General features: G+C 39.1%; 1 protein-coding gene across 4 annotated transcripts in view; it reads left to right on the forward strand.

The window, feature by feature from the left end:
* The window catches only part of LIN28B (lin-28 homolog B), a 100,042-nt gene that overhangs the window by 45,614 nt on the left and 26,867 nt on the right, over positions 1 to 27,561 (forward strand). For all 4 annotated transcript variants that reach the window (XM_064709854.1, XM_064709855.1, XM_064709857.1 and 1 more), the window contains one exon: positions 11,872 to 12,056. In XM_064709854.1, coding sequence (XP_064565924.1) covers positions 11,872 to 12,056 — 185 coding nt within the window. The remainder of the gene's footprint in view (positions 1 to 11,871; positions 12,057 to 27,561) is intronic.

Genomic DNA, 27,561 nt, shown 5'->3' on the forward strand with positions numbered 1-27,561 from the left:
AATGTTACAAGGAAGAAAAGTCTTCAGGCAGAACTGGGAGGAAGAGTATAAGAGTATAATTATGACTGATTGAATCTTACTAAAGATGGGTACAATAGAAATAAATTTATTGGAAATTAAGAAAATACTGCGAAGCCTGGTCTTGTGATCCCTTGGGCTGGAAGGGGTATCTGGAAGAGAATGTACTCAATCATTGTTTGTGCTGCCTTTGTCAGGGAGGATGTGTGCCCCTGACAGGCAGGGAAACCGGAGTGTGCCACCAGTGCCCTGTGAAACATCAGGCTTGTAGGACTGAAAGAAGGGCAGATACTGGAAGGATGTGTCTAGGAGAGGCACATAAACCATAAATGTGTGTTTGGAAGGATTTCTCCTGTGGATTGTTTGCCTTGCAGCTGCACCAGAACACCCCATTGCCTGGGTTTCATGTGAGATGTGTCTGGCATGTGTGAGGTGCAATCAGCCCACAAGGCAAACACGTTCAGAATCAGCAGGGTGACACTGCTGGCTCTGCTCTCCTCCACCCGTGTGGATGGGAGCTGTGTCAGCACACTGCCAGCGGAAGGACTTGTCCTTAAGGAACCCCTTTGTGTCCTCCTGCTGCAGCTGGTCTGACTCTCTTTCAGGAGGCCTCAGAAAACATTTGCATTCTTTGCCAGAGCATTGTAAAATTGGGACATAAATGACAGATTCAATAATGGAGTCTCAAATAATATTTAAGTAGTGTTGTATTCTCTGCAGTCTGAGCTGAAGCCAACATTATTGTCATTTGATTGATGCAGTTGCATGCATAATATTACACTTTTACAATTACTTCCTACCTAAATAAACATAATCATAACCATAGTAATAAAACAGTATTTTAAAAGTAGAGTTTTTCAGGCATTTCTTAGTACCTCTCCAATACCTATGCTAACATCAAACAGTTTATAATTTATAGTTAAAATCCTTAGCTGTCTTCCATAAAAATCACTTAAATCTGCCTTCCATTTACTTGAGAAGGATTTTGCCTCAAATGCTGTTTTCTCACTTTTATCACTGTAAATTCAGAGGTGTTTAATTGAAACAAAAGTTATGTCTTTTGTAACAGAATATAGATTTGATAACAGAAATGGCTCAAAACCAACAATTTCTGTCAGTTTTAAAAATGCAGCTGTTTAGGGAACTAGTTCACAGTAAAGTTAGAAATTAGGTATTCACCCAAATACTAACTTAAAGGTGCTGCTGTTTTCAAGTTACTTTTTGAATCCTCAATGCTATCTTCTCCTGCCCTGTGTATTTCTAAAGTTTAATTTGAAGTCAGCCACTCATTTCCTGTTATGTCCAATGAGACTTTTATTCACTGGTTCACTGCTATCTGGTTCACTGCTATCTGGTACCTTGATTATCATGTATTTAGATCATCTGCCACTCCCTTCCCTCAAAAATAGTGTGATTAATATTTGAAATGTAAAATAGCCTTGTGCTCATTCTTCATCCAAACCAAATGGGTTCTTTTGTTCAAATATCTGAATACCTAATAGATACTTGTAATTCTGATAAAATGGTATCAAATGAAAGTATAGCTGCCTATAAGTTGGTAGAACTGATGTCATGCTAGATTATCTCGTTCTAACAAAAAAAAAATTAAAAGTTGAGTAAATGTGTATAACTGCTGTATAAGAATAGCTAAGGAAGCCATAATTAAAGAACCTTGAGTTGTTAATAAAGTATAAATGTTGCTGTTAATTTTTTTTTATTGTAAGGGGGAAAGAGTTTTCATTTACAGTACAGATAATGTTGTGAAAAGAAGTAATCATCCCCAATGAAAATTTCAGCCTATTTATTGCTTGTTTTATAGGCAACATTTGAACCCCACCAATTTTGTCAGATAATCTTGTTTTATTCTTGTGTGCATGGTGACTTTGACTGTAGTAAACAAATATTCTAACCAGTATTTTATTTTTGTGTTTTGCTTGTATATTGACATTTTAAGTAAATGGAATTAAAAAATACATGGCAAATACAGGTTCTGACCTCCAAATGGTTTAGCAGCATTGATGCATTGCCTGTGGATGGCTTCTTTTGTCATTTGTGTAGGACCTTGCACAGTGCAACGTGGGTCCTTGGTGGGAAGCAAGGACACCTGTACCATAAAAGTGAAAACTATGTTTGCCCAAAAGCTGGTGAATAGTTCAAGAGAGGTGTCTGTTTACAAGAAAATGGATTTTTATCTTGGAATTGCTTAGGGCATGGTTGCTCTCAGTTGGGTGAAATACCAAGCATGTTCATTTACTCCCTCACTCCTGGCTCAGAGGAGCTCTCAAGCAGACGGCGTTTTTCTCTGAAGAATTAGAAGAGGTCATTGAAGCATGGAGGAGCTTTGCACTAAAGCAGCTGATGGCAGTTTTCAGAAAACATTCTCTGCAGCATGATCTCGGGTTTCTGAGGTGAAGTGGCAGTCACAGTGCTGTGCTGGGCTCCTGTTCGCAGCGCCTGGAGAGGGTGGAAGTGATGTGAGGACACTTTTCCAGACTCCAGCCCAGAGGTGGCTGGGGAGGAAGAGAAAGAAGGAGGTAGGGGCAGGGTTGGAGTGCCAGCATGACCCAAGTCAGGACTGGCCTGTAAACCTTCATTCTGCTCAGTACTTGAGTGGGAAGAGGGTGCAGTTGGCTTCCCTGGGGCTGTGAGAACCTGGAGATGCTGTAACTGTCCACCACTTCTTTTTCACTTAGTTTCACTTGCTGTAACTATCCACCACTTCTTTTTCACAGCTTGGTTTTGGCTTCAGTCCTCAGCCAGGCCCCTGCCCTAGCCCATTCCCTGTAAGGTACCAGCCCTGTTTTTCTGGCATTACCCAGCCCTTCCACCACCCTGTCCCCGGCCTGTTGAGAAACTCCAGTTGCTGCATTCCATCAGGATCCAACAACCATCCACTCTCTTGCCTCCCTCCTTAGCACCCCAGAGCCCTACCTCAATTTACTGCTCACAAGTAAGATTCTTTTGTCCCGTATCTACAAACATAACCTTTCTACCCTTGCCTTAATCTTCTGTTTCCCTTTTGGGCTGCAGAATTGTTGGTGGCTGCCTGTTACACAGCATTGCAGGAAGAAGGAGGCAGGTCAGGATAACTGGGATATGTTTTGCCATGAGAATAGGGGGAGATGGAGGTTTTGCCATGAGAACAGGAGGTTCAGAACTCCATATGGATGCTGATTTGCTGATTCATTTGTTTGAAGTGCAGGGGTTTTAGTGCCAGCCTGTGGCTTCTGTAGCTGCCCACAGTGTTAGCCATTCTTCTGTTTACTAGTGAAGTGTGAACCACTTAATTTTTTCATGTGAGGGGTTACAAAAAGGTGGATGAACTGCTTTCTCAGAATTTTCCTGGTACCATTCTGCAGCTGGTATACAATTTAAAAGTTAAGAACAGCTTCCTCAGAGATGGATGTTAAGGGTCTATAGTAAGAAAACATCACTCTCAGGCCACTTTTATGCAAAGCAAGGGAAAGGTGCATATGCAGAGAGACATCCTGCTGTATCTGAATTAGCAGATCACAGTCTGAGCCTAATCTATTTTTAATTATATGCAGTGTCTTGGGATGGTGGGAGGTGGTGAGGGAGGTGAATAAGAAACCTTTATATAGCTTGAACATCTCTTGACACGGGGGTTGTCATTCTTGTGCATGGGTGTGTATGGAGGAGCACAGAAATTAAGGTCACAGACATTGTAGGGCAGGCATGGAAAATAGAGGTGCTGCAGTTGTTTCTGGAAACATGGTTCATGACTCCAGAAAGGTGTAGTACATCTGCAGGAAACTGTGGTTTAGGTGACATAACTCTACCATTCACTCTCTGCTTTCTATCAGAGTACGTTTTCAGTACTTGAAAAATGCTCTGACTTGTGCACTGTGCCTTCCTGTGCTTTTGATTTCCACCTCTGTGGAATGATGTGCACTGAAGTTGGCTGACTTTTAGATCTGGTAGAAGAGAACTGTGTTTCAGTATGTTCAGTGTGGTTTTTAAAATGAGTCAAACATAGCCATGCTGTGTGCTGTCCTGACTATAAAACTTGCAAGAGAGATACCTGACAGGAGACATCTTGCCCAAATCCATCTTGCAGGTTTTGCTGCATTTGTATCCATTCTGGAAGAAATTAGAGGAGTGGAATTTATGGATTTTCTGGTGGCCCACTCTGTTTTTTCTTATTTCCTTTTTTTTTTTCTTCCTCCCAGAAGAGAAAGAGAAAAGCTCTAGGTTTCTGTATGATAGCTCCTTTCTTCATGAAATAGATGAACTACAGGAGTAGCTTGTTTTGACCTCTGCCTTGGAAGTTTGTGTTTTTTAACAGAGAGGAAGTTTGAAAAATATTGTGCCTAGGTGGACACTACAAAAGTATGCAGCTCATTAATTTTTCAGTTTATTGCACATTGTCAGGGGAAGAGGTACACCAAAGAGTCTGATGATGGTGTTCTTCCCTCTTGGGAAGTTTTCCACTTGGAAGCATCACTAAAATGGATTGAATAGCAGGATGCCTTGGAGAGTCTGGTCAGCTGGACATCAGGGCCTCATATCCTGGAAGAATAAAAATTGGGGGGTGGGGAAGAAAGAGCCTCATCCTAATGAAAATAGAAAGAGGATAATTGCCCTGTTTATTGATTACATAAGAGGTCATGTTTGTTTGTTCCTAATCTTTGTAGAAAAGAGCCTTCAGGTTTCTGCAAAACTGCATTACAGCAGATGAGCATTTGGGACAGAGAAAGAGGTGGTTTCAGTTGCAGGGGGTGGCTGCACTTGCCTGAGGGTGGAATGGCTCAGTGGTGAGTGAAGGAAGGAAAGGGCCCCCATCCTGGGGTGTCTGTGGGGCTCCCAAAAGCAGGGCAGCTGTGGGGAGGGAGCTTGGAGGTGTTTGACCATTGGGAGACCATCAAGAGGAGAAGATGCTTCTCAGTGGGGGAACTTCTGAGGGTCTGGGATTAACAGTGTGAGATTAAACTATCTGAGATGAATAGTGTGGTTTCAGGAGATCTCTGAAGCGATGTACGTGTTGGCAAGGTGCTGCACAGGACAGCCTTACCTGCCATGGCTGCACATTCACAAGGCTTCTTTTGAGGGGTGCTGGTGGGTTTTTGACTGCATACAACTGATTCAGGGAGCAGAAACAAGGCGGAAACCTGGCACTGACAATGAAACCTAAACGGTTTTCTTCCTGAGCCAACGTGAGGCTTTGGTGGGAAAAGAGGAACTTCCCTTTTGAAACTGACTGAAGTGAGTCAATTCTCTCTTGTGCCTACTGTGACTGATGAGAAACTACTGAAACTAAGAAATGAGAGAAGAGACTGGTTTGATTTTCATGCCTGGTATTAAAGTACAGAACAATGAAAATTGGGTAAATGAGAATTGCATATGCAGTAACATGCATGGTCCATGAAAAGAAGAAAAGGGTGAAAATTACTAAGAGAGCAGTAGTTGTGTAGGTGCTACACTAACAAAAAATACACTTACTATAGCAGGAAAAGAGGGTTAGGTTGAGGAGGAAAAGCAAAAGATACGTTTGATATCCAGGCTCTTTTTATTAGTATACAAAGTCAGGGCAGACACTGCTGCATAAGTAACCAGATACTGAGACAGAGAGAACAGGCCAAATTGAATTCATGGCCCGAACACAAATACTTAAAATTATGCAGAAGATTGATGTGGTGTTGTCAATGAAGTTGGCACCTTGGAAACAAAGAGTAGCATGGACACAGTAGAATCTATTTGGCAAAAATCACTTTGTGAAGGAATGATGAGAGATTTGTTGTAGATCTCTAGTTTAGATTTATATACAGACAACATGTCTAATACTATGATACAAAAATGTGTTTTTTCTGTACACAACCATCAATAGCTTTCTTACCAAAAGAGTAATTCAGAGTAGAAGTTGTGTTATTTTGGGCTTGAAAGGAATTGCTGACCCTACACAACACATGCTTGTTTAAAAAATAAAGGTATAATATGAACTGTGTTTATTTGGTGTAAATTAAATGAGATAAATGAGATGACAGAAAGTTGTAATTTTTTGAAGATATATGCATTAAATTTAAGAGAACTGTTTAGTAAATATAGGTGAGCTGAAGTACTGGAGACTTAAATAGAGAAAAGGTTCAACTAGAATCACAAGTAAAGGAAAAGGAGAATTGCGGCAAATTACATAATCATTCTAGCAGAGACCCTTTTCTTGGGAGGGATATTGGGTTGAGAAAAGGTAATGCAGAAAAGGAATAGATTATCAAAAGAAATCAGTTATTGGAAGTTGTGATGAAACAAGAACTGTAAGTATTGAGTGGAGTTAGAATTCATTTAAACTTCTTAAAAGTTAAAGCAGTAGTAGAAGTTTCTTAGATATATAAATTGGGAAAGAAGAAATCCTTCTGTTGTATAGGGAGGGTGGTTTTGAATTAGACAGAGCCTTTTGTTCAAAAGTTAAATAAATACCTTTGCACACTTCTCAGTAAGAAAAATAACAGTGTGGGGACAGCGACAGGATGATGAATGGAAACAAGGTTATGAACATGACTACGGTCATGGTGGAAATTCAAGACAGAAACAAATTCCAAGTAAATAAAGGTGTGAAATTGCAGTGTACCAGCTGCATGTGGTTACTGCCTACATACCAGCTCTTTCCCTACTGTAAAGTTACTTGCAGTAGCTCACCCTTTCTCATAAATGTTTTATACATGTACATGGCTCTTCCTTGTCTTAGAGCTAAAGTGCAAATCTTTGAGAAATAGTGTTTTGTAGCTTTTTGAAAGTTACTTTGTGTTATGTTAATCTTTTAAAAAAACCCGTGTGATGCTGTAGAGTTTGCTTTTTTACATAAAATATTTAGGAGTACATTCTCATCTCAAAAAGTTGCTGTTTCCACTGTGTATGCCCCAGAGCTCGTTGAACTTCTCTGTGAATAGATTTAGCTCACTGGAAAAACAAAAATCTATCTCTGTTTCCTCTTCCTCTTATCCTCCCCCCTTCTTTTTAAACTGAGTTTGTTTCCTGTCAGATTAGCGAGTTAAATTGGCTTATGGGGAGGACCAAAAGAAGTGCCAGATTTGGTGCAAGATAAGCCCCTAGGAGCAGGAACAAGCCCTCGAGGGTCAGCAGGAGCAGTGTTGAGGTGTTTTGCAAGTTCCCAGTCTTCAAATCCTGTGTTAGTGCAGCAGAGCTGCACATTGCCCTTGGAGGGGCTGTTCAGTTAGTGATTTTTCTTATTGGCTTTAGCATTCTGCCTGCAAAAATGCATGGTTTTCACAAACCTCCTAGAATGAACTTTTGGTCAACAGCAAATGTCCTTGTAGCAGGACTTGTGTCATGGACCTGATACTATTCTGCATGGGTTTTGGTCTAATGCAAGGAAGGGCACAAGTGTGCATTCAGTGTAAATTGTTTTATTTCTGGGTCCTCTCACTGTGTGCCCTTGCTTTACTCAAAGGCTGATGGCTCTTGATGGAACTGTACGAGGTTGTTTTGGAGAGATTTTCTTACAGTCTTTATTGTAGCTGTGCTTTAGAATATGCTTTCGTTCATGTCTGGATTTAATTGTAGATAATTTTAGAGGAAAAACAGTTTTCTTACTTTGGGAAACTCAGCATACTGGTGGCGTCTGGTCATTGTACTAAGCAATCAATCAATCACTAGATAAAAAGGCTCAGAAATGAGAGATACAGAAAATAAACGAGGTAAGCAGAATGCCACCAAATAACTTTTCCCCCTCGTCCCTCTAAAGGATTTAATGTCTGCAAAAGCTGTTGTTCACAGCTATGACTAGAAATGGCAAAGTTGTGATGAGGCACTTACTCCCCACACTTATTAAAAGTAATGCACACATATCTGAGGCAATCAGGGCCCCTGTAATGACCCTTAATTCCAAACTTCCTTTCTTTTGTAGAGCCTGCTGAAAGCTGTAAGCACTGCCTGACACTGCCCAGGAATTGGTGCATTTCTTTGGGGACCATTTTACTAATACAGTTTATACTTGTTAAGTTTTAATTTTTGTTTTGTAGTAGGAAATGCTTCCATGAACTTGTGATCATGGGGTTTTCTATTTATATTTATTGTTACCAGTACTACTACAGATACTATTACCAGTACTACTACAAGATTGCCAACATTTTGGACCAAGCCATTGCTTGTAACAGAGAGCTGTGAGATTTTACATTAGGGTATCTATTAAAAACAAAAAAAAAAAACAACAAAAAAAAAACCCAAAAAACCCCCAACAAATCACCAGAAATGGTCCTGTCAAATTTAAAAAGAGAAAAAAAAAGCTCCAGTCTGAAACCACTGTATTGACTGCTGGTAAAAATAACAGTAAAGTCTCTGACAGCTGAAAGAGAGAAAGGAGGAAAAGCATGTTGCTTTTAAGTTTTTCTCTTGTTTGTTGGCGGTGTGCCCATACATCCCATTCAGGGCTCTAGAAATGGTTCACTGACTTGAAACTCTGGCTGCTTTTAATTGTGTCAGTTTTATTTGTTTAAGTAATGTGAGGAAAATACTGAGCTAGGTCTCTCAACATTAAATGATCAACTTAACAGACATTTTTGTCCAACTCTTTAAACAAGTTAAGAGAGATTCAGGTTTTAGATTGGTTTTGCTGGTTTCCAAATGCCATTTTTTCACAATGGCTTTGAATTGTTTGTTACTGCACCCTCAGAGAATCTCACCATGAGCTATACATTTGCACAGTAAGTCAGACAGCACCGAATCCATCTCTGACATTGAAAAGCTGTTGAGATCTATTCAAGAAGAGAACTGTGCAAGTCATTTGAAGTGGGGCTTTTTCAACATTTTTTGTTGTTAAAAGTGCTCGAAAAAAACACATGCAAAAAACATACACCTGCATAACATGTGATTCATGAAAGCATGATTGTTGCTTTACTTAGGCTTTTAAATGTTTAAAAATCTCTTGTAAATAGAGTGCTTTGTTTAGAAATCAAGGTCTGTTGTTAACAGTGAAATGAGAAAAATAAAACATTCTAGAATACTAATAATGCCCTGCTTTAAGTTGCATTTGTAGCAAGTATTTTTTTGAGGTAAAAAAGAAGACAACGTTACATGTATCAGATGTTAACCTTTTTGCATTTTTTAATAATGGTGGAACTCAGGAAGAAAATGCATAACTCTTACTGAGACTGGACTGTGTCTTCATTAAGTTGTAATTAAGCAAGTAGAGAAGCATCCATGCTGTGTTGAGTATTGCAGGAAAATAAGGGCTTATTCCTCTGAGGTTCCCTTGTGATCAGCACCCATCTGTGTTGTACTGATTGTCTGGTTTTGGAACATTCAGCTGTGTGTTTATTTTAGGACAGAATACACATTGTTCAGTTCTTTCCTTTCACCAAGATGTCCCTGGTGGCCACTGAAGGCTGAAGAGTTGTGGACAGACCTAGAGATGGACTCACACCACAGACAGTGTCTGTTGTTTCAGTTGAGGGGTGGTGGTGTCTTCTTTTGGCACATCCTGAACTTGGATGTTCTTCACTGTAGCAAGGATCCCCTTATTGCTACACAGGCATTTCAAAGTGGAGAGCTTGCTTGAAATAATGCTGCCCTCCTGGGTGGTTTGTTTCATTGGTTTGTGTACAATTATTGTCCTCTAGTTGCATTAGTAAGAACATTTGCCTATTTATTTTTTCATGCCTTAAATTTTAACATTTCAAAAAAGCCAAGGTAATGATTCAGGGAACAGATATTATATATTTCTTCTTTCATGTGTTCCACAGCCTTTCCATGTTATTTCTCCCACATTTAAATAGTGTTCAACCTCCAGCCTATAAAATCAGCGATTTGTCTCATATTTCACACTGTTACATTTGTGTTTGAGAGCCAAGCCTACTAGAGCTGCACAACTGGATAAACAAAACCATCCTTTTTCCTAATGAGTGAAGCTGTGTTCTTGGTTACTTTTGTCTGCTGGACAAATTATAAGCACCTGAGCCACTCAGTCAGACCAGCAGCAGTAGTGCCTTGTGCTGATGCACTGAGAACTTGGGGTTACAGGAAGCTGAGGCATATGTGCTTTTACGTGATTTCATTAAAATAAATATTCCAAATTATTTTATAATTTATAATTTAATCTATTAGTGCTATGAGAAATAGACTTTTCAGTGGCACCCCTCTTCAGAAAAACAGGGAAGAGTTCAGTGACACAGGTGTCCCAAGGTTGCTCTGCTGCAGAACCAGGAACTGTAATCCTGTTCTCCAGGCTCACCATCACTGGGTTAATAAATCAGAACTGAAAGAAAGCCTGGGTTGGAAGGCTCCTCTTGACTTGAACATCTGGTTGAGCATCTTGCTGAAAGCAGGGCCTTGGATTGGGTTATTCAGTGCCCTGGTAAGACAAGTCTTGAATATTTCCAGCAAAGGGAGCTATTACTTTGGGCTTCTCTGTTTAATTCTTTTTATAGTGAGCAATTTCTCCTTATGTCTGAAACCAGTTTGGTCTGTAGCAGCTCAAGGGGAACTCCTCTTGCTCTTGGTCCTGTTCTCTGTGCATCCTTGTGGAGAAGCCAGCTCCCTCTCTGTGTGGAAACAGTGACCGGTGTCAGTTCCTGTGCTCTGCTAGAACAGTGTCTGGTGCTGCAGAGCTCCATCAGTGGGCACAGGGAGCCCAGGTCAGGATTGCCAGCTGATTTCTACATGTTCCTAGTTGCACTTGGCAAGTAACAGATGCAGGTTTTGTGTCACTTGGCTTTTTTTGACATGTGGCTGACTTGGGGTGGCACCTGCAGTGGAGATTTCCTTCTGGACTCCGTGGTTCAGCCGAGTGAATGTCAGAGAGTGGTTTAAGAATCAGTCAGGATACATTTTTTTCTCTTTCCTTTGAGGAATTCATGAGCAAAGGAAGAAAATATGTGTTATAACTCTCCTGAAAGGCCCCCAAATGTGTGTAAATTGAGGTATTTTGTAGTATTCTCTGTGAGTCCAACTACTTTCATTCATGTACCGTGTAATTTCTACAATAAAAGTGTACTGCAACCACTGTATCTCCACCACCCCTAAAAGCCTCCTTGTCATTTAACTCAATTATCATTTTATTTAAGAGTTTGATTAATCAGATTTGTCCTGGAATGCTTACTTACTATTGTACATAATTTGTTTGGAATCATGATGAAAATTTTCATTGTATCAGAATCAGTGGTAAGCTCCTGTTGATTTCAGCTTGTCCAAGATTTTTCTGCTGCAGTGTATTATTAAAATATTTATCAGTATTTATTTCACTTGCCCTGATGATAAAAATTTCCTTTTCTGTGAATGAAAATATAAACCCGTACATAAATCATGCTAGGTAGGTAAGGTTTTTTGGTATAGTCAACAGAAATTCAACAGCTCACTTGGGATATTTGAATTGCCCATGTCAGCAGACTTTGTTCAGAGTGCCTTCCTCGTGCCTCTCATGCTTGCTGTGTCTTTGATTCATTTTCAGAGCAGCAGACCCATGTCTCAGATATAAAGAATGCAAATTATTAAAACTTTGTTCATAAATTAATTTGCTCTGAAGTGAGCACTTGCTCTCTTTCCAGACCATTTCACTTCCTGAGACCACTTAAGAGTTTTTAAGGGCTTTAAGAATACAGCATTTTTTTTCTGCTTCATCTGTAGCATTCATCACAGAAAAGGAAAATGTTATTTCAGTTTTGCTGATACTGAAAATAGGTTATTTTTACTTGTTTAGTGTTGAATGGGGTTTTCAGTGTATCCAGGACTATAATTTGTAATATCTGCTACAGCTCATGCAGAGGAAGCTGTTACTCAACTTGCGTGTGTTGTAGGATGGTACACGGGGTAATTTGTCCTGTTGATTATAAATGTAAATACTGTTTTTAAGGCAATGGTAACCAACGGTGTTTTTCCTATTTACAGAGCAAGCTTTACATGGAAGGATTTAGAAGCCTAAAAGAAGGAGAACCTGTGGAATTTACTTTTAAGAAATCTTCCAAAGGCCTTGAATCAATACGGGTAACAGGCCCTGGGGGGAGCCCCTGTTTAGGAAGTGAAAGACGACCCAAAGGGAAGACAGTACAAAAAAGAAAACCAAAGGGAGATAGGTAATTACCTTACTTTGTTATTCCCCCTTTTTTCCTTTTGCAAGTTTTTTTTGAAATTGTGTTTTCAGCATTTATTTGTTTGTGAAAGGAAACCTTTCTGTGTACATTTGGCTTTTACATGTTGCTTAGTAATTTTATTAAAGCTGTATCCATACAACTACATCAGTCACCCACTGAAGAGTTTTACTTGAGAAGGTTTTATTAAATTAGAGGGTGCCTGCAGAGGAATATTTTATTATTTTGAAGATATTGCTCGTAGACTGGAGAGAGATCAGTCTGAACACAGGTGAAATAATGTCATGTTTAGGTGAGAATTGTGCATGCTAAAGAGACTATCAAAGTATCATTAAACTGCATCAGTAGTTTTATATGGAAAAAAATGTGGGTGCTGCAGTAAGGGTTGAGATGTATATAATTTGGTTAATTACATTTTTACTTAGTGAATAGAGAATAAGGTGTTTCAGAGGTTTTAATTCCTGTTGGTCTCAGGGGCTGTTGTAATTATGCTTTACAAATTTCAGGTTAATTTTGATTGCTGCACTTGTCTCTACACATGTGCAGCAGTTTGACTTGCACTGCACTGTTACCCTTTATTTTCTACTTGTGATGGCTTCAAGAAATTCTGAATCCTCTCCACTACAAAGCCACCTGTACCTGGTTCACCAAGGACAGCCTTTCTGCTGAAAAGCTTATGTATTTATTTATTTGTTTAGGTGAATTCACCCTTTTTCCTCATGCTGTTTCCCTGACCTGTAATGACTGAGGCCAAGGGGAATACATACTTTGTGAGAATCCTAGTAAGAACAGCCAGTTCTGCCTGCAATATTTAATGTATGGCATGACTGAGAAGTGATGGCTCTCTTCCTTTGCACATTCTGAAGCAAAGCGTAGCTTAGGAGAGATAGGGTCACCTTGAAAGGCCGTGTAGCCCAGGTTTGAGAAATTTGGGATCCGGAACCTTTACTAGCCACAGATGAACTCCACTTGTCCTCACTTCCGTTAAAAGCCCTTTTTTTTTGTCCCACCCACCCCATTTTAAATTTTTTTTTAGTTAAGGAGTGGAGACAACATGATACAACATGATATTTGTCCCTCTTTCACCTCCTTTGTAAAAGCTAAAAGCCATAAAGAAAATTTATTGCTGCTGGAACAGATCTGAGTCCATAACCACAACAAGGACTGTGTAAGCTGGACAAAGCTTTCATTTTGATTGCTCTCCATATCTGGCCTTATAGAGTGATATTGCATGCAATGGCTGGTTTTTTGTGGTGTGGTGGGGTTTTTTTGGGGGTGGTTTTTTGGGGGTTTTTTTTGGGGTTTTTTTGTTATTTCGCCATAAGCTTTCAGTACTATTCTTATTTAAATAATTGTTTTTTTCCATGAATTCTAATTGCTAATCTGTTCAGGGTGTTAGCATTACCACTGTTTTTGATGTTTCATACTTTGGCAGCAAATAAAGGCCACAGTCATGCTGGTGTGATCCTGTTTACCTATTTGTTGCACATGTATATGAAGGAAGACAATCCTTCCTCAGAAACCTTGAAATTGAAATGGGCTGGTTGTAGGCAGTGAGGGAAGAGTACATATTGAAGGAGGCAGGGATTTGAACAATCTGTAGTATACAGAGTAGTCGATGCAGGGGGAAGCAGAACTTTCCAAATGGAATTCATCTCAAGCACATAAAATGTTGGGGTTGTATCTTACCTTACTGCTGTTCCTCTTCAGGGATTACAAAGGGATCCTAGCTCCAATCCTGTAAATGCTTCACTTACAAACCTCTAAAATAAAATGAGATGAATTCTGCTTTCAATCATGTTTTTTCATAGCTGAAGCATAGAAAAAGTTGAACAGATATACCCTGGAAAACAGTGTGTGGGGCTGATATATGAGACAGTGTACTCTCTAATGTTCACTTGCCTTTTAAAAAAGGGAGAATTTAAAATTAATTTGAATTAATTTGAATGTGAAAATGTGGGCAAAAACATCTACCCACTTCTGTCTCAGAATTCTTACACTTAAGTCATAAGACACCCAAAAAGGCTGAAATTTGAAATGTTTGAAGTAGCATTGACATTATCACTCAGTGAAAAGCAGTGTCTTTGCTTGAAGGAAAATTAGTTTTGAATGCCTAGACAATTAAAAAGGTGCACCTCCAACATGTCTAGTGAAAAGTTTCTTGAAGATTTTACAAGATTGTTCTCTTGTACTGAGAACTGCCTCCATTTATGAAAGCTAATTCCAACTTCTTGTGTTCATCTCTTTTTATGTTACCAGTGTAAGAGTGTGAGGGCCCAGCCTCAGTGCATCTTTTTGTCTGGATCCCATTTGATGGATTCTGTTACTCTAATTACTGAGAGGAGTTAAGAGATAGCAAAGGTGGGAGAAAAACCAGAAAAGCAGCAATATGTACAGGCAGGGAGGAGAAAAAGTCCTGACAGTGAGGTTACCAACGTTGGTGGATTTTGTGAGGCTTCCATGGTAGACTCAGGGTCCCTGTAATTTGCAGTATTGTTGCTGTGGGGACCTTGCTGTGATGATGTTTGTGAGGATTTGCACTGTAACCAGGTGCAGCTCACTTTGTAGGAGCTCTTAACACATTCCATCACAGTGTGCTTTGCTCAGCTCTGGCAGTGAGCTGGCATAAAAGTGTGCTGTGCTGCTCTCTAAGAATGACCACGGGCATCTGATGCAGAAAAGATGAAGCACTCTGAAATCACACTTAATCAAGTACTTAGTAATTTGTTGAGACATCTATGGTTTAGAGTAGAACAAATGAAATGAGAACCTAACCCAGCAGAGAAAAGTTGAGAGGAAAAAGGGAAGAAGGAAAAAAAATTACACTACTTTCTTTTTTTTTTTTTTTTAACAAGCACTCCCAGTGTTTCTATGTCACCTAAAATAAACCAGGTAAAGGACTCTTTTATGAGTTGTAATTATTTATATATATGGGAGAATATTCTTTAGTGCAGTGTACATGTAAATAATTTGACCCACAGTCCTTTGGGACAATATTAATAAAGGTGCATGGTGCTCACAGGACTAGAAGCTAGAGTTATCTTTGGGACCTAGAGGTATTACCCAGTATCTGTAAATATTCCTGCTAGGAGCTCAAACTCGGACACTTTTTTAGCAGAGTGTCAGTTATGCTGCATTTGCTTAGCTTGGCACTTGCTTCATGTGGAGTGTTCTGGGGGAGATGGGGAGGTTGACAGCTTTCTTTTTTTTCTTCATTTTCTGGTTTTGAAATCTTTACACCAAAATGGAAGCAATAAAATAAATCAAGAAGAAGGGAACAAGGAAAAAATAATTAGGAGTATAACTCCATCTCTCAATTCTAATTTATGTCATTTCAGTCCTCTGATACCTTCTGCTAACATCACACTTGTGGCCTAGAAACTTCCTAGTACAGGTGACCTGTGTCAGTAAGTGGTTTAGATTTAAACATGTAATAAATAAATACTACATTGTGAGATTGGACATGGACATGAAATATTTCACTGGCTTGGTTTATAGTGCAGCCCTGCAAGTGAGCTGTGAGGGAGGGATTTGGGAGCTGCTTCAAATGATGGAGCTCAAAGAACCATTGCCGCTGGTGATGCTGAGTTACACCCTGGGATATGACTGGTGAAACAGCCATATATTTGCAGCTCAGCTGGCTAAACAGTAATCAGTGCTGCAGCATGGATACAGCACTTTGAAAACTTTTATTCCAATATAGATAAATATGAAGGAGGAGCAATTAGAAAAGAAGTGGTTTTGTGTTAAGATGTTATAAATGGTGTTCACCAGTAACTCTTGAATGTGACCAAACCCATAATTTTCAAATGAAGAAGAACAGAGTTCTAAACCACCCACAGGGTGGAAATAGAGCCACTTAGGGAAGGAGGGGTTGTAATTAAATAATATAATTCTCCCTGGATGAACTGTCACTTAAAACTAGTTTGTGTCTGAGTCAGACAGAAAATGGTTTTAATATCTGAAGACATTTTGTGGATGATCTGAAGTCAGACTATATTAAGAAAATCTTAAAGGTCTTCTTTAAAAGCTCGTGATCTGCACAAACATCCACTAAGCTGGTGTGATACAGGAGGGGATGACACATGGTGGCATGCCATGGAGGACATTTGAATTGAAGTTAAATGGACTAGGAGAGCTAGTTTAGGACAGCATAGTTACTTCAAACTTGATATTATATCAATTCCATCTCTACTGATTGAATCACACTCAAGTGTATAATCTAACTTTCATGGAAAAGCCTCCATTGGCTTGAACCAAGCAGGTTTGTGTGAAGGAGATGTGAACAATGGGAGTGGTATGGGCTGGGCAGGAGAGCCCTGAGCTAGTGCCAACGTGGGAGAAGCACATGAAGCCCCTGCTCAGCAGATGGGTGGGGACAGCCTGTCAGTCCCTTCTGCTGAGAGTGAGCGAGGCCAGGCTGGCTGTCACCACACACAGCTCTGACAATGGGGATACATCACTTGGCCAGCCCCAGGGACTGCTCTGGGCACTGGAGTGAGGTGGGGAATGGGCAAACTGAGTCATCCAGCCAGGGAAATGGACAACAAGTTCAGGGAGTTGTCGCCTTTGGCACAAAATGGTGTCAGCATGTTACTGTGAGATGGTGAATTTTTCCTACTCCTTTTCAATGTAGACTGCATTCACAGTTCTGACATTTTTTAAAGAGGAAACTGACACACAAGTAATGCAAATATTGCATGGTTTGCACCAGTTTCTTAGAAATACAACCTTGCATAAGGACATTACTCAAGGGTGGTGTTTCAGCAATTAGAACATGAACACCTCCTCTATGATTCCCTTGCAGCTGGTGTTAGATGGCAGGAATCTCTTCATTCCAATTTTCATTCTTGCTTTTCCCATTTTTCAAGCATAGGGCATTTTTTTGACTGCTTGCTCTTTCCCTGCATCGTAATGATTTATTTTGTTAGGTGTTTAGTTGCTCTTTCCAGTGTTGTCTGAGACAACCTTTTAAACTTAGAATGGAAAGACAGCCATAATTTTGTTCTCTTATGTGAAAATTGCCCTATGAAATGAGGTCCCTCTGGCCTACTACCATCTTCCCAGCACTGGCACATATTTAAGGAGAGACTGTAAAAAGCAGGGAGGTATTGCATTCTATCTCTGGCAATATTGGTTTAAACACTCCTTCAGTATCAACAACTAATGTGCAAAAGACAAATTAGATGAAGTGTAAAGTCCCTGAATTTGCTGGATGCAAGTTCCTTTTGGATCCTCAAGCAAAGCTTGGTATTATTTGTGCAGAGTTTTATAGAGTTAACAATTTGCATGTCTAGACAATGGGCTAGAATGGAGATAAACCACTCTGAGTAATGCTTCCTTACATAATTTTAGGACTGATATTTGCTGACTGTGCCATAATAAGCCACTAAACTGGCATGAAATGCTTGTAACAGGAACTTCAGAATGCTGAATTAAAAAAAAAAAAATATATATATATATAAAAGAAAACAAAAAACTACCTTGAGAGCTTTGCAATACTCCAGGTACTTTATGAAGGTTTTGCCTTAACAGGGCTACAAACATGAGGGACAAATTTTTTTATCCTTGGTTTTTTTCCTCAGTTGGCAACACTTTAGCAACATTTTGAGTATTCCAGGTGTGAGATAAAACCGAAACACCAGAGGGTCTTGTTGGTAGGGTTAAAAAGTAGGTAACTTTAAAAATAGCTGCCAGTTGGTGCTGTGGCTTGGAGGCTTAAAAACTGGCTTGGAGATGGACCTCTAGGGCAGGAAGTCAATCTTTGCTTGTCTTTGTGCAGACCCATCCAAGTCAGAAGCCTCTGAAAAGTGTTACTGCATATATTCATTAGACAGCCCTTGTTAAAATCTACATCATCCATCTGTGTTTAAAGGGAGCTCAGCACTCACAGCCCTCCTGCACAACAAACACACAGTGTGCTTCCAGGACTTGGCCTGTCCAGTCTAAGAACAGAATCAGATCTTCAAGAACAAGTATTTTTGTCATGAAAAAAAGAAAAGAAAGTCGCTTAAGGGAGAAAAGAGAAAACAACTGCCACTGCCTGGTGTGTATCGCTCCCACTACCCATGGACCACACACTGTGTGTCATGATTTCTGCTCTGGCACAGGGTGTAACTAAACCAGTCTTCCTGAAATGCCTGGTGTAGAACTGTGGGAAAGTGTTCCAGAGTGAGAGCAGAAGCAGGAGAACCTCACCTCTTGGAAGACAGGCTAGCTGCTACCCCCAAATCCAACATACAGCACTGGGAGCTGCCTTTCTCAAAAAATACTGGATTTCTCTTCCATAGTTCTGTAGCTCAAGCAGACAGGAGCCAGGATGCAGAGCTGAAAGGTCAGTGCTTGCATGTTGGAGCAAAGTGTAGAAAATGATTACAGTTGTGAATAACAGCATGTATAATATTTGAATATAAGGTTTTGTTTTTCAGAAGACATGGAAGAAATCCCATTCAAAATTTTAAATCATGGTTAGATTTGCAAAGCCAAGTGCCCTTGGCTTTGCAGGCTACAGAGCTTAATTTGATTCAAGGTCAGTTAGATATTTTGGGGTACCCTGGCACACTGGAATGTTCTGGGTGCTTACACAAGCAATCCCCATTCATTTGAAAGGCCATTTTTTGGTTTCAGATAATTTAACTACCAAATTCATCACAAGGCCATTTAAAGTAAGATCTCTTTTCAGATCCTCCATTGTTGGTGAACTTGCATGACCATGCAGTGTTTCAGCCTGCACACTTGGGTGCAAGCAGGAATTGGGCTTTGCACTTAGGCCTGCAGATCATCAGAAGATGCAAAAATATGTGCTGCCTCTCCACCATGTGTCTTCTGGTGGGGCTTTTCATGTGCTTCAAGTAAATGCAAATATCTGTGCCAAGGGAAGAGCCTGGAACCTGGTAGCCATGATTCTGCTAAGCTACATCCAAGTGTGATTGTCATCACTGCAAGCTTAGAACAGAGTAGAGCCTGGAAAAAGTTTTTTGGTATCTGTTTGTATGCATGTACAGTTAAGAAGAGAGAGGCCCCAAATTTTTCACAGTGTTTATAATAAGAAATCCAAATTTGATGCTAAAGTAAGTAGATTCAATTCTGAAAACATACCAGGAACAGATGAAGTGAGTAGGAAGGTGTCATTTCTGTGCAGCCTCATGTAGAGTAAAGCTGTCCCTGCACAGCAGATGGGTTTCTTAAGTACATACACTGTTTTTGGAACGCAGAATATTTTTCTTTAATCGGGTGGCTTCTCTGGGCTTCGTGTTTTCTGACTATTGCACTCTCTTTAATCACAGTGTGAGCTCTCTCTCACTTACAGTAAACTCTCAGTGTATATTCAGGCCTTTGCCTGCACTGATACACCTAATGATCCCACTGCATTCTTACTGTACTAATGATTACACATACCAGAAGGAGTTCAGAAGCAAAAAGAATTGAGAACTTTGCTCAGTTTAACAGACATTATGCATAAATCCAGGAGAGTATATGTTAAAAGTATCTCAGTAAATAATTTTCCAAAAATCTTTCTGTTTCTAAAAAAAATCTTCCTGATATAACTGGCATCTTCCTCTTTAATTCAAATTTGTTTCTCAGTGTTTAATTTCTTACTACTATACTATTTTCAAGTAGACAAAAATAAACAAAAAAGTGCATCCATTTTCAGGGGCCTAATCAGTAAATACTCTTGTGCTTTAAAAATAGCAGGGAACAGAGAATTATTTGAAGATATTGTCCAGATTGTGAAAATTCTGTTTTAAGTTGATGCTGATCCTGACTACAGACTGTGCTGCTTTCAGTGAAAGAGCTGAATGACACATGGTGGCATGCCATGGAGGACATTTGAATTGAAGTTAAATGGACTAGGAGAGCTGGTTTGGGACAGCAAAGTTACTTCGAACTTGATATTCTATCAATTCCATCTCTAGTAATTGAATCACACTCAAGTGTGATGCTGTAGCTGTCAATGAACTGGGAACAGACCTGCTCACAGGATAAGCTGCCTTTTCTAAAGGTGCAGACTGCCTGTGCTGTATTTTATGACAGAAATATTCAGTGTAATTAAACAGCTAAACCCCAGATCTCCTATTTTAGGAAAACTATTGCGTTTCCTTGGGTTTTTTTTAATATATGTTGCACTCCAGCATCACCTAACAAACATACTCAAAACATAATAATAAAACATAAAATGTAATAAATACACAACACTGAGGCCCGCTTATAATGGTGATTCCAGATGATGGAAATAATTGTCATATATTTTGGCCTGTTGAAAAAGATGCCAAAAACTTGAAAGCTGGAGAAAAATGAATTATAGCATATCTGCTAAATCAGATATCCCTGAAACATTGCCTCTGATTTACCACTGTGGATGAATCTGATGCTCTTTAGAAGGAATAAAAGTTCTGGAGCCCTTTAACTTCAAATTAATAAAGACTGTGTGGTAATGTAATTTCAAATCACTACAGCTGTTTCTTTTATTAGCTGTGGCTTCATGTTTCTGTCCTTGACACTTAAAGATCAAACCTACTTAAATATGAATAATTTAAAATGTGAATTTACTTCAATATCTTATTTTGCCAAGAAGCTCAGCAGCTCATTATATAAGAGGAATGTGTCACAGAGGTAGTCATCTCCACAGTGGTGGTGCAGGCACGATGCTGCTCTTCCCACTGTGCATCCCCCAAAACCTCAAGCACCTGAGCTGGAGCATTTGTCAGGCAGGTAGTGACACACAGGCTGTGTCCTGAAAGAAGTCATGAGTCTGTTAGGGCATATTTACACCAGGAAAGGGACTCTTATTTCAGGGAAAACACACCAGTTGAAGCCACCCCTGCACAGCAATGTTGCATTCTCCATCCAGAAGTAGCAGCACTGAGTGGGACTTCGCAGTTGCTTCTCCTGGTTATGACAAGCTGCTCAGTGAAAACACAGTGGAGCTTGAATAGAAATGCTCCTGTGGTATCCACAATCCTTCAGGCAGGGTAATAGGAAGGTATTTCAAGGATAAAAGGTAGGGTGAAGATTAGGAAGAAGCAGGAATGGGAAGATGAGGAACACAGGGAAGATGAGGAAGGAGGTGGATGAGAAAGGACTTGGGGAACAGAGAAGAGACCACTGAAAAGAGTGTCAATGTGAGAAGCCCAGATCTTTTCCAGGCTCCAAATGGTTGCCTCAGTGCTGGTGGTTCTGCTGCTCTTCAGGGACTACAGAAAAACCTGAATCTCCCTGCACACACAGTCAGGGATTCAACTGAATTTTCCTGCATTTTGCAAAATTGCTGCAAGTCAAGAGCTGGAGCACAGGTGGAATGTGAGCTCCTGCTCTGCAGCCTTGCAGCAGCTGTGGTGATTCCAGTGGATCTGGGAGGGTTGGCCTGAAATGGGACTTTCTGCAATATTCTGCTTATTGTGTGTTCCTTGCTTACCAGGTGACAAACGTAACACATCTGACAATCTGGAGTTTGTCTTGCAGAACCACCAAGTGCAGCCCTCACAGTTGCTCAGTTTGAGTTTTGCCTTAAATGCATCAAGTGCTAAAAAACAGTGAGTGCTCCAAGGGCACTGGTATTTCAAATCGGGCACTTAGAATAATCCTCCTCTGGAAAATAATTTTGGCTTTTTTTTTCCTTGTGCTCCAGAATCCTGTGCATTTCTTTGATACCAAATAAACCACACGTTTTGTAGAGACATTGCAAAGTAATTAATGTTTGTAGTGCACGAAGAGATCATAGTGAGAGCCCCAAAATCAGTATTTTTTGTGTTCATGATTTAGCTGAATTTGGTGGTGAGTTCAAGCATTGAATTCAGTAGGCTAAGGAAGAAGGATGCAATAATTTGTATTTCATGCAGCAAATGAGAAAAGGCAATATAGGAGAATTCACATGTGGTTTCACAGGCTGTTGCTTCAGTTTAAATTATTTCCATCTCTTTCAAATAATGAATGGGTAGATAATAGGATTTGTAGAAATTAGCCTGCATACTCCTCTCACTAGTTTGGGGATTTGGACTAGTTTTAGTTTGCTGTAGGATGAGGATGAAGAGTTTCAGGGAGGAAGTGGAACACTGCACAGGAGAGCAGAGGTGCTGTGGCCAAGCTGGAGGAATAGCAAGCCATGCATGGCATTATTGATTGGGAAGAGGGAGCTGGCTTTGCTCACTAACAGTGGAATGGTGAAGGGGGAAAGAGTTGTGAAAGTTCACTATGAAATATGGGAGTGAGCTAAACAATTTCTTTTCTTTGATCTCCATTAATTTATAATCTTACGATGTTGAGTCTCCCAGCACTAGAGCTTTTACAATGAATAGCTGAAAGTACAAAAATTTATTTAAATTCTGCTGTTCTTGTGTTGAATGGCTGCCTCTATTCTAGAAGTCACTTGGAGTTTTAGCCTTTTAACTGTTGGATAGTTTAAATGGTAAACATTTAATTTTACTTTAGACAGCTCTGCAAACAACAGCTAACTACAGAATGCTCAATTAAAGATGCAACAGCCTTTGCATCAAAGTTTAACCAGAGTGCTTTGATTTCTTTTAATGATAAATGAATATATTCTCACCAGTATAAAAAGCTGAAATAGTTCCATGTTTTAAATTCAATTTCTGATTTGCTAGTGTTTCGAATTAGTATCTTTGCCTTTTTGTTATGCTAAACTAATAATGTAAAACAAAACGATAGTGAGTGTGTCAGTGTGTGAGATGAGTTGTACTACAGAATTGTGCAGTGTTACTGCTTCCATCAATGAGAAGGAGCCATCAATGGTTGCAATAGGATTAGAAGTTGTGTGTAGCTCAGATGTAAGCCTATTAATTTACCTTTTTAAAGGTTTCATTGTATTTATCTCCTTTCTCCCCAGTTTTTATAAATCACTGCTTTCTAGTATGTAAATGAAAAATCTCTCCTTTCCTGTTTATCAGACTAATTCTTTCAAGTTCTTATGTTTTGATATAGTTTTTTGAAGAATAATGGTTAGCCAGTCAAATAATAATTGTTAGAAATATGTGCCTATGCCTCCTTTTAATAATTATTTTTAAATGTGTAAGCAGTTTTGTTTTCTAAGTAAAAAAATAATCCTCATTTAATTTACATGGTAAATAATTGAATGTGATTTTATGTTATTAAATGTGGGAATATCATTACTCACTCCACTAGTGAGAAATTCTGGAATTTTTGTCTTTATGTTCATTGTGTAACAAACAAATTTTCCTTGGATGCCAGAAATAATTTTATCAAGTGGTTCTTTCTTATTATCTCTGTATTTTTACCTCCCTGGAGCCTCCTGAAGTTATCTCTCTCCTTTACAATTTTATACATTTCTCTTATACATAGAAAAGAAACATCTGGCTTTTTTTTTTTAGTGAGAGCTGTTCACTCATTGACCAAACAAGCAGTGAGGAATCTGTTGTGTGGTTGATTATTGCAAGAAAATGAGGCAGTAGTCTCACTAATAATCACTAAAATTTGTATTAACTGGTGCTGTTTGATTTACTGAGTCAGCTAATCTCACACTTTCACCCTTACAAGAAAACAAATCGTGTTTAAAAACGCCTGATGTGGAAAAATGGTACTTTCAAATGTAGAGATTAGAAACATTTAAAACACACATATCTGTGCTTAAAGATGCAGACTCTTAATTCTCCCCTGTCTACAGCTTTCCTTTTTTATCTTTGAAGTTCCGTCATTATTCCATGTCTGTGCCTTTGGTTTATTTTTGTATCCTACAGAAATTAATTCACACTGTTTAGATCCAATCTTTTTAGAATATTTATGAATGCAGTTTATCAACAAGTTTACATTTTATGCAGCCTGTGGAGTTGGATTTTGGAATTTGCTTTTTTAGTAGTTCTTTTGTGGAAGAGAAATCTTTCAGGCATGAATTGATAGTCCAGATCTTTTGAGGTCTGTCTGTGCTAACCTATGACCTCTGTTCTTAGGAGGTCAACATCTGAGGGCAGGAGATTAAGGCAGTTAAAAGATTGGAATGGGAACTGGAATGGAAAAATTAGCCAGCACATTTTGGGTGGAAAACATCAAAGTCATCAAACAATTTGCTTATTTTAAACTCAGTTTAAGGGTAACAAGCTAATTGTACTGTGTTTGTTGACGCAAGCAATTTATATTATTTGAGAACATTAACACTGAAGAATTTTTTTTTAATTGGAGAAACAAAATGCCTCTTCAGTATAAATGCACTATGTATTTTGTATTCTAAATGTTTTTGTGCAGCATTTTGAGACAATAATTCAGGATCTGCTCATACAGTCTGTGTGCATTTAATTAGCTGTATTGCTTACAAACAGCAATAGTAAGTATTGCAGAACCTGAAACTTGCTTGTAGTCTGCTGAAGACCCCTTGCTGTTGTTGGAGAATGAAGGTGCTCTCAGTACAAAGGAAAAATTATTCCCAAATTAAAATTTTAACTCCAAAATTTTCAAACTCGTTTGTAAGCATCTCTCCTTGTTTCAGTTTTTGAAGTGTGAATTCCTTTCCCATACAAATTTGTGACCAAGACATGTTCTTTTATAGATTATAAATTGACTTACAAGAAAAGACACCATTGTCTCTTTGTTCTTGTCTGACATAGTTCAAAATTCATTAGTGTGTGTTTTTAGAAGAGTGACAACTTCATCTTTCATCTGTGCATTGATTTCAAAAATGTTATTATCTAGAAGAAGACACCTTCCCACATCTGAACAATTATGCGAGTTTAAGGATTTGTGTAAGCAATCACATTTTCTTCTTGGTTGTTTAAAGTGCAAATGAAAGTGGTTTCAGTATCATAGGCAAAAACCAGAGTAATGTTTCAGTATGCAAACCCATCTAGCAGGAAAGAAAACAAAAGTTCCAGGTCCCTCTCAGCTCAGGCTCTGACTCACAGCACATGGATTATGGTACTGCTTCTATAGGTATGGCTGCTAATTAAATTGAAGTACTGTAATACAGTTAACTCAAGAAGACAGCCATCTGTAAACCTCAGTGTAACTTCCACATGTTTTGTTGTTCTTTGGATAATGAAGGATATGAGATTTAAACCCCTTTGCAAGCTTATAACTTTACAAACTCTTCCTCTAACTGTCAAAACCTTTTTGCAGCTTTTAGCCTTGATTTGCACCTGAGGGGAAATAGAACAAAATTATCACCGCAATTTCTTGTTCTTTCATGGAGGGAAAAGAAGGGAAAGCAGGAGGAACTGCTCCCAGAGGTGCAGGGAGTGCTTTGTTTCCTTCCTGCCATGTCACTGGGTTGCTGGAGAGGCTCTGCCAGCTGCAGGGCTGTGCTCCACCATCCCAGAGGCACTGCTGGTCCTGGATGTGTCCTGCATCCCTAGGAGTGCCACAGGCACTGGGAATCAGAGAGCATTTGAAGGGGCAGAACCAGCCCTGAAGGTTATTGCATCTTGGAGACCTGTTCCCTGTTTGAATTCTTGGGATAAAATGGGGTAACTTATGATCAGCCATTCTGGGATTCTTGCTTGTCAGCACTCTCTGTGGTTAAATAATCCGTGGTTGGAGGGCTAATTCTGTTTCACAGAATGGTTTTGGTTACCCACTTGTGAGAACTCTTGAATCCTTGTGAAGGAACAGAAGATGTTAATTAGTAAAGAAAAAATGTTAATTACAAAGATAGTGTGCGTGATTTGACTTAAGATAATTTTCTTGTTTGCCTGAGCCATTTCTATACCTTCCTTCTGTTCTCTTTGTTTACCAATAAACTCTTCAATGCAATCCTTCTTAGTCCATATAATACTTAAGAATCACTGTAGTTTTTTATTACAAGAATTGTGATTTTGAATTATTAGCGTGCAGTGATGCACACACATTTTTTGATGTGCAAGACTTGTTCCCCAGGATTCTTGCTGTATGTGTGTAGCCTCTTGTTTCATGATGTTTGATGATGCAAGCATCCTGTCCACAAGCCTGTTTTAATTAATGTCTTTGCCCACCCTTTAAAAGTAATCTGTAGATCCGCAGATCAAAAACTACTCTAGTGCACACTCAAGGTGCTGGAGGTTTTTCATCCCTTGGTTATTGTGGCATTAATTCTAAATGTGCTAAGAGCTGCCTCCAAGTTTTGTGTGCAATAGCTTACAGGGCAGAATAGACTGCTTGCTGAGTTTGTGGAAGGGGAATTCAAAACTCAAGAAAGTTATAATGCAGTTTTTGAATTACTTAGAAATTAATTTGACTTACTGATGACGAAACCCTTCTTTGTTTTTGCTTGGCCTTTTGAGAAATAGCTTGAGGATATATCCTCAGTTCCCTTACATCTTCTTTTCACAACAAAAATGCTGTAGAGATAGACAAAACTGTTTAGAATTCCTGCAAATAGTATTTTTCAGGCTTATGTGTTTGTGAAGGTTGGAATTTCTGGCAGTGCAGCTGTGCCATGTTCCTGGCTGCAGACCCTGGTGCTCTTGGAATCAGCATCTCCAAATGGACTCTGTAATTTTCCTCAGCTGAGTCACTTCCTTACCATGAACTGCCATAAAGAGATTATTGCTTCTGCTTTGCTTTCTAGGGTTTAGCCTGCACTGCCCCCCTCCTTTTCAAAATAAAAACTCATCAGAAAACACTTCTTGTAGAAAGTTGAGTTCAGAGGATTTCAGAAAACTGGATTATTGGTGGCCTTTTTTTAAGGGACTATTGAGGTTTGTGTTCCTCATCTGTTTCTAGCTGCTGATTTGAATGAGAAGCCAGCAAAAAAAGCATGTTGGTTTTGTTTTAAGTAGTGGTTGAAGTTGTTTCTAGCTGCCAAGAGAGCATGAATGTAAGAGATACTTCAGGTGATAGCTGTCCATAAAATCTTTGGAAGTATATGGTAATAAATCTAAGATGTTATATATAATTTTTCTTCATGACCCACATTTCTTGCTTAATTCTTGGATAAAATACAAATTAGTCAAATCTGAAAGCTTCTGGATTTGTCAGAATAAGTGTTTACACCAGTGTAAAGTTAAGATGCATTTTATAGAAAATAGACCTTTTCAAGAGGAAAAGATAATTATTAAATCTGTTGTATACACGTGTTGTACACACATATATGGTATATACAACAAATTTATGAAAGGTTACCTCAGTTGCTCTGAACAAAGATGACTTAATAAGTTTTAAGGTATGAGCCAAAATGAAGCTATAATAATGTAGCTATGTTAGCTTGCTGTTGTTAGGCCAGGTAACAACAGAAGTAAAAATGTCACATGCCCTTTTATCATCTACAGTCTTGTCTGTGTAGGAAGGTCAGTTGAGAGTTTCCAAAAACCTGCAAAAATTCTTGAATGACAGATTCAAAAATTGAGACTGTAAGTGAAAAACTATATGAAGGTGGTGTTAGTACTGGAAATTAATTGTGCCGCTGTGTGCACACTAATCACTGTAGTAAAACATGCAGCTGCAATAATGAGATGCTGTGTTCTGAGCAGGATTCCACCATGTTCCCTTGCTGTGGTAGCAGGTGGTAAATTTGCTTAAGCTTGCATATTTTGTTACATTGTAGAGTACTACA

This window comes from Zonotrichia leucophrys, chromosome 3 (genome assembly GCF_028769735.1).
Source record: "Zonotrichia leucophrys gambelii isolate GWCS_2022_RI chromosome 3, RI_Zleu_2.0, whole genome shotgun sequence".
In the NCBI taxonomy this organism is placed as follows: Eukaryota; Metazoa; Chordata; class Aves; order Passeriformes; family Passerellidae; genus Zonotrichia; species Zonotrichia leucophrys.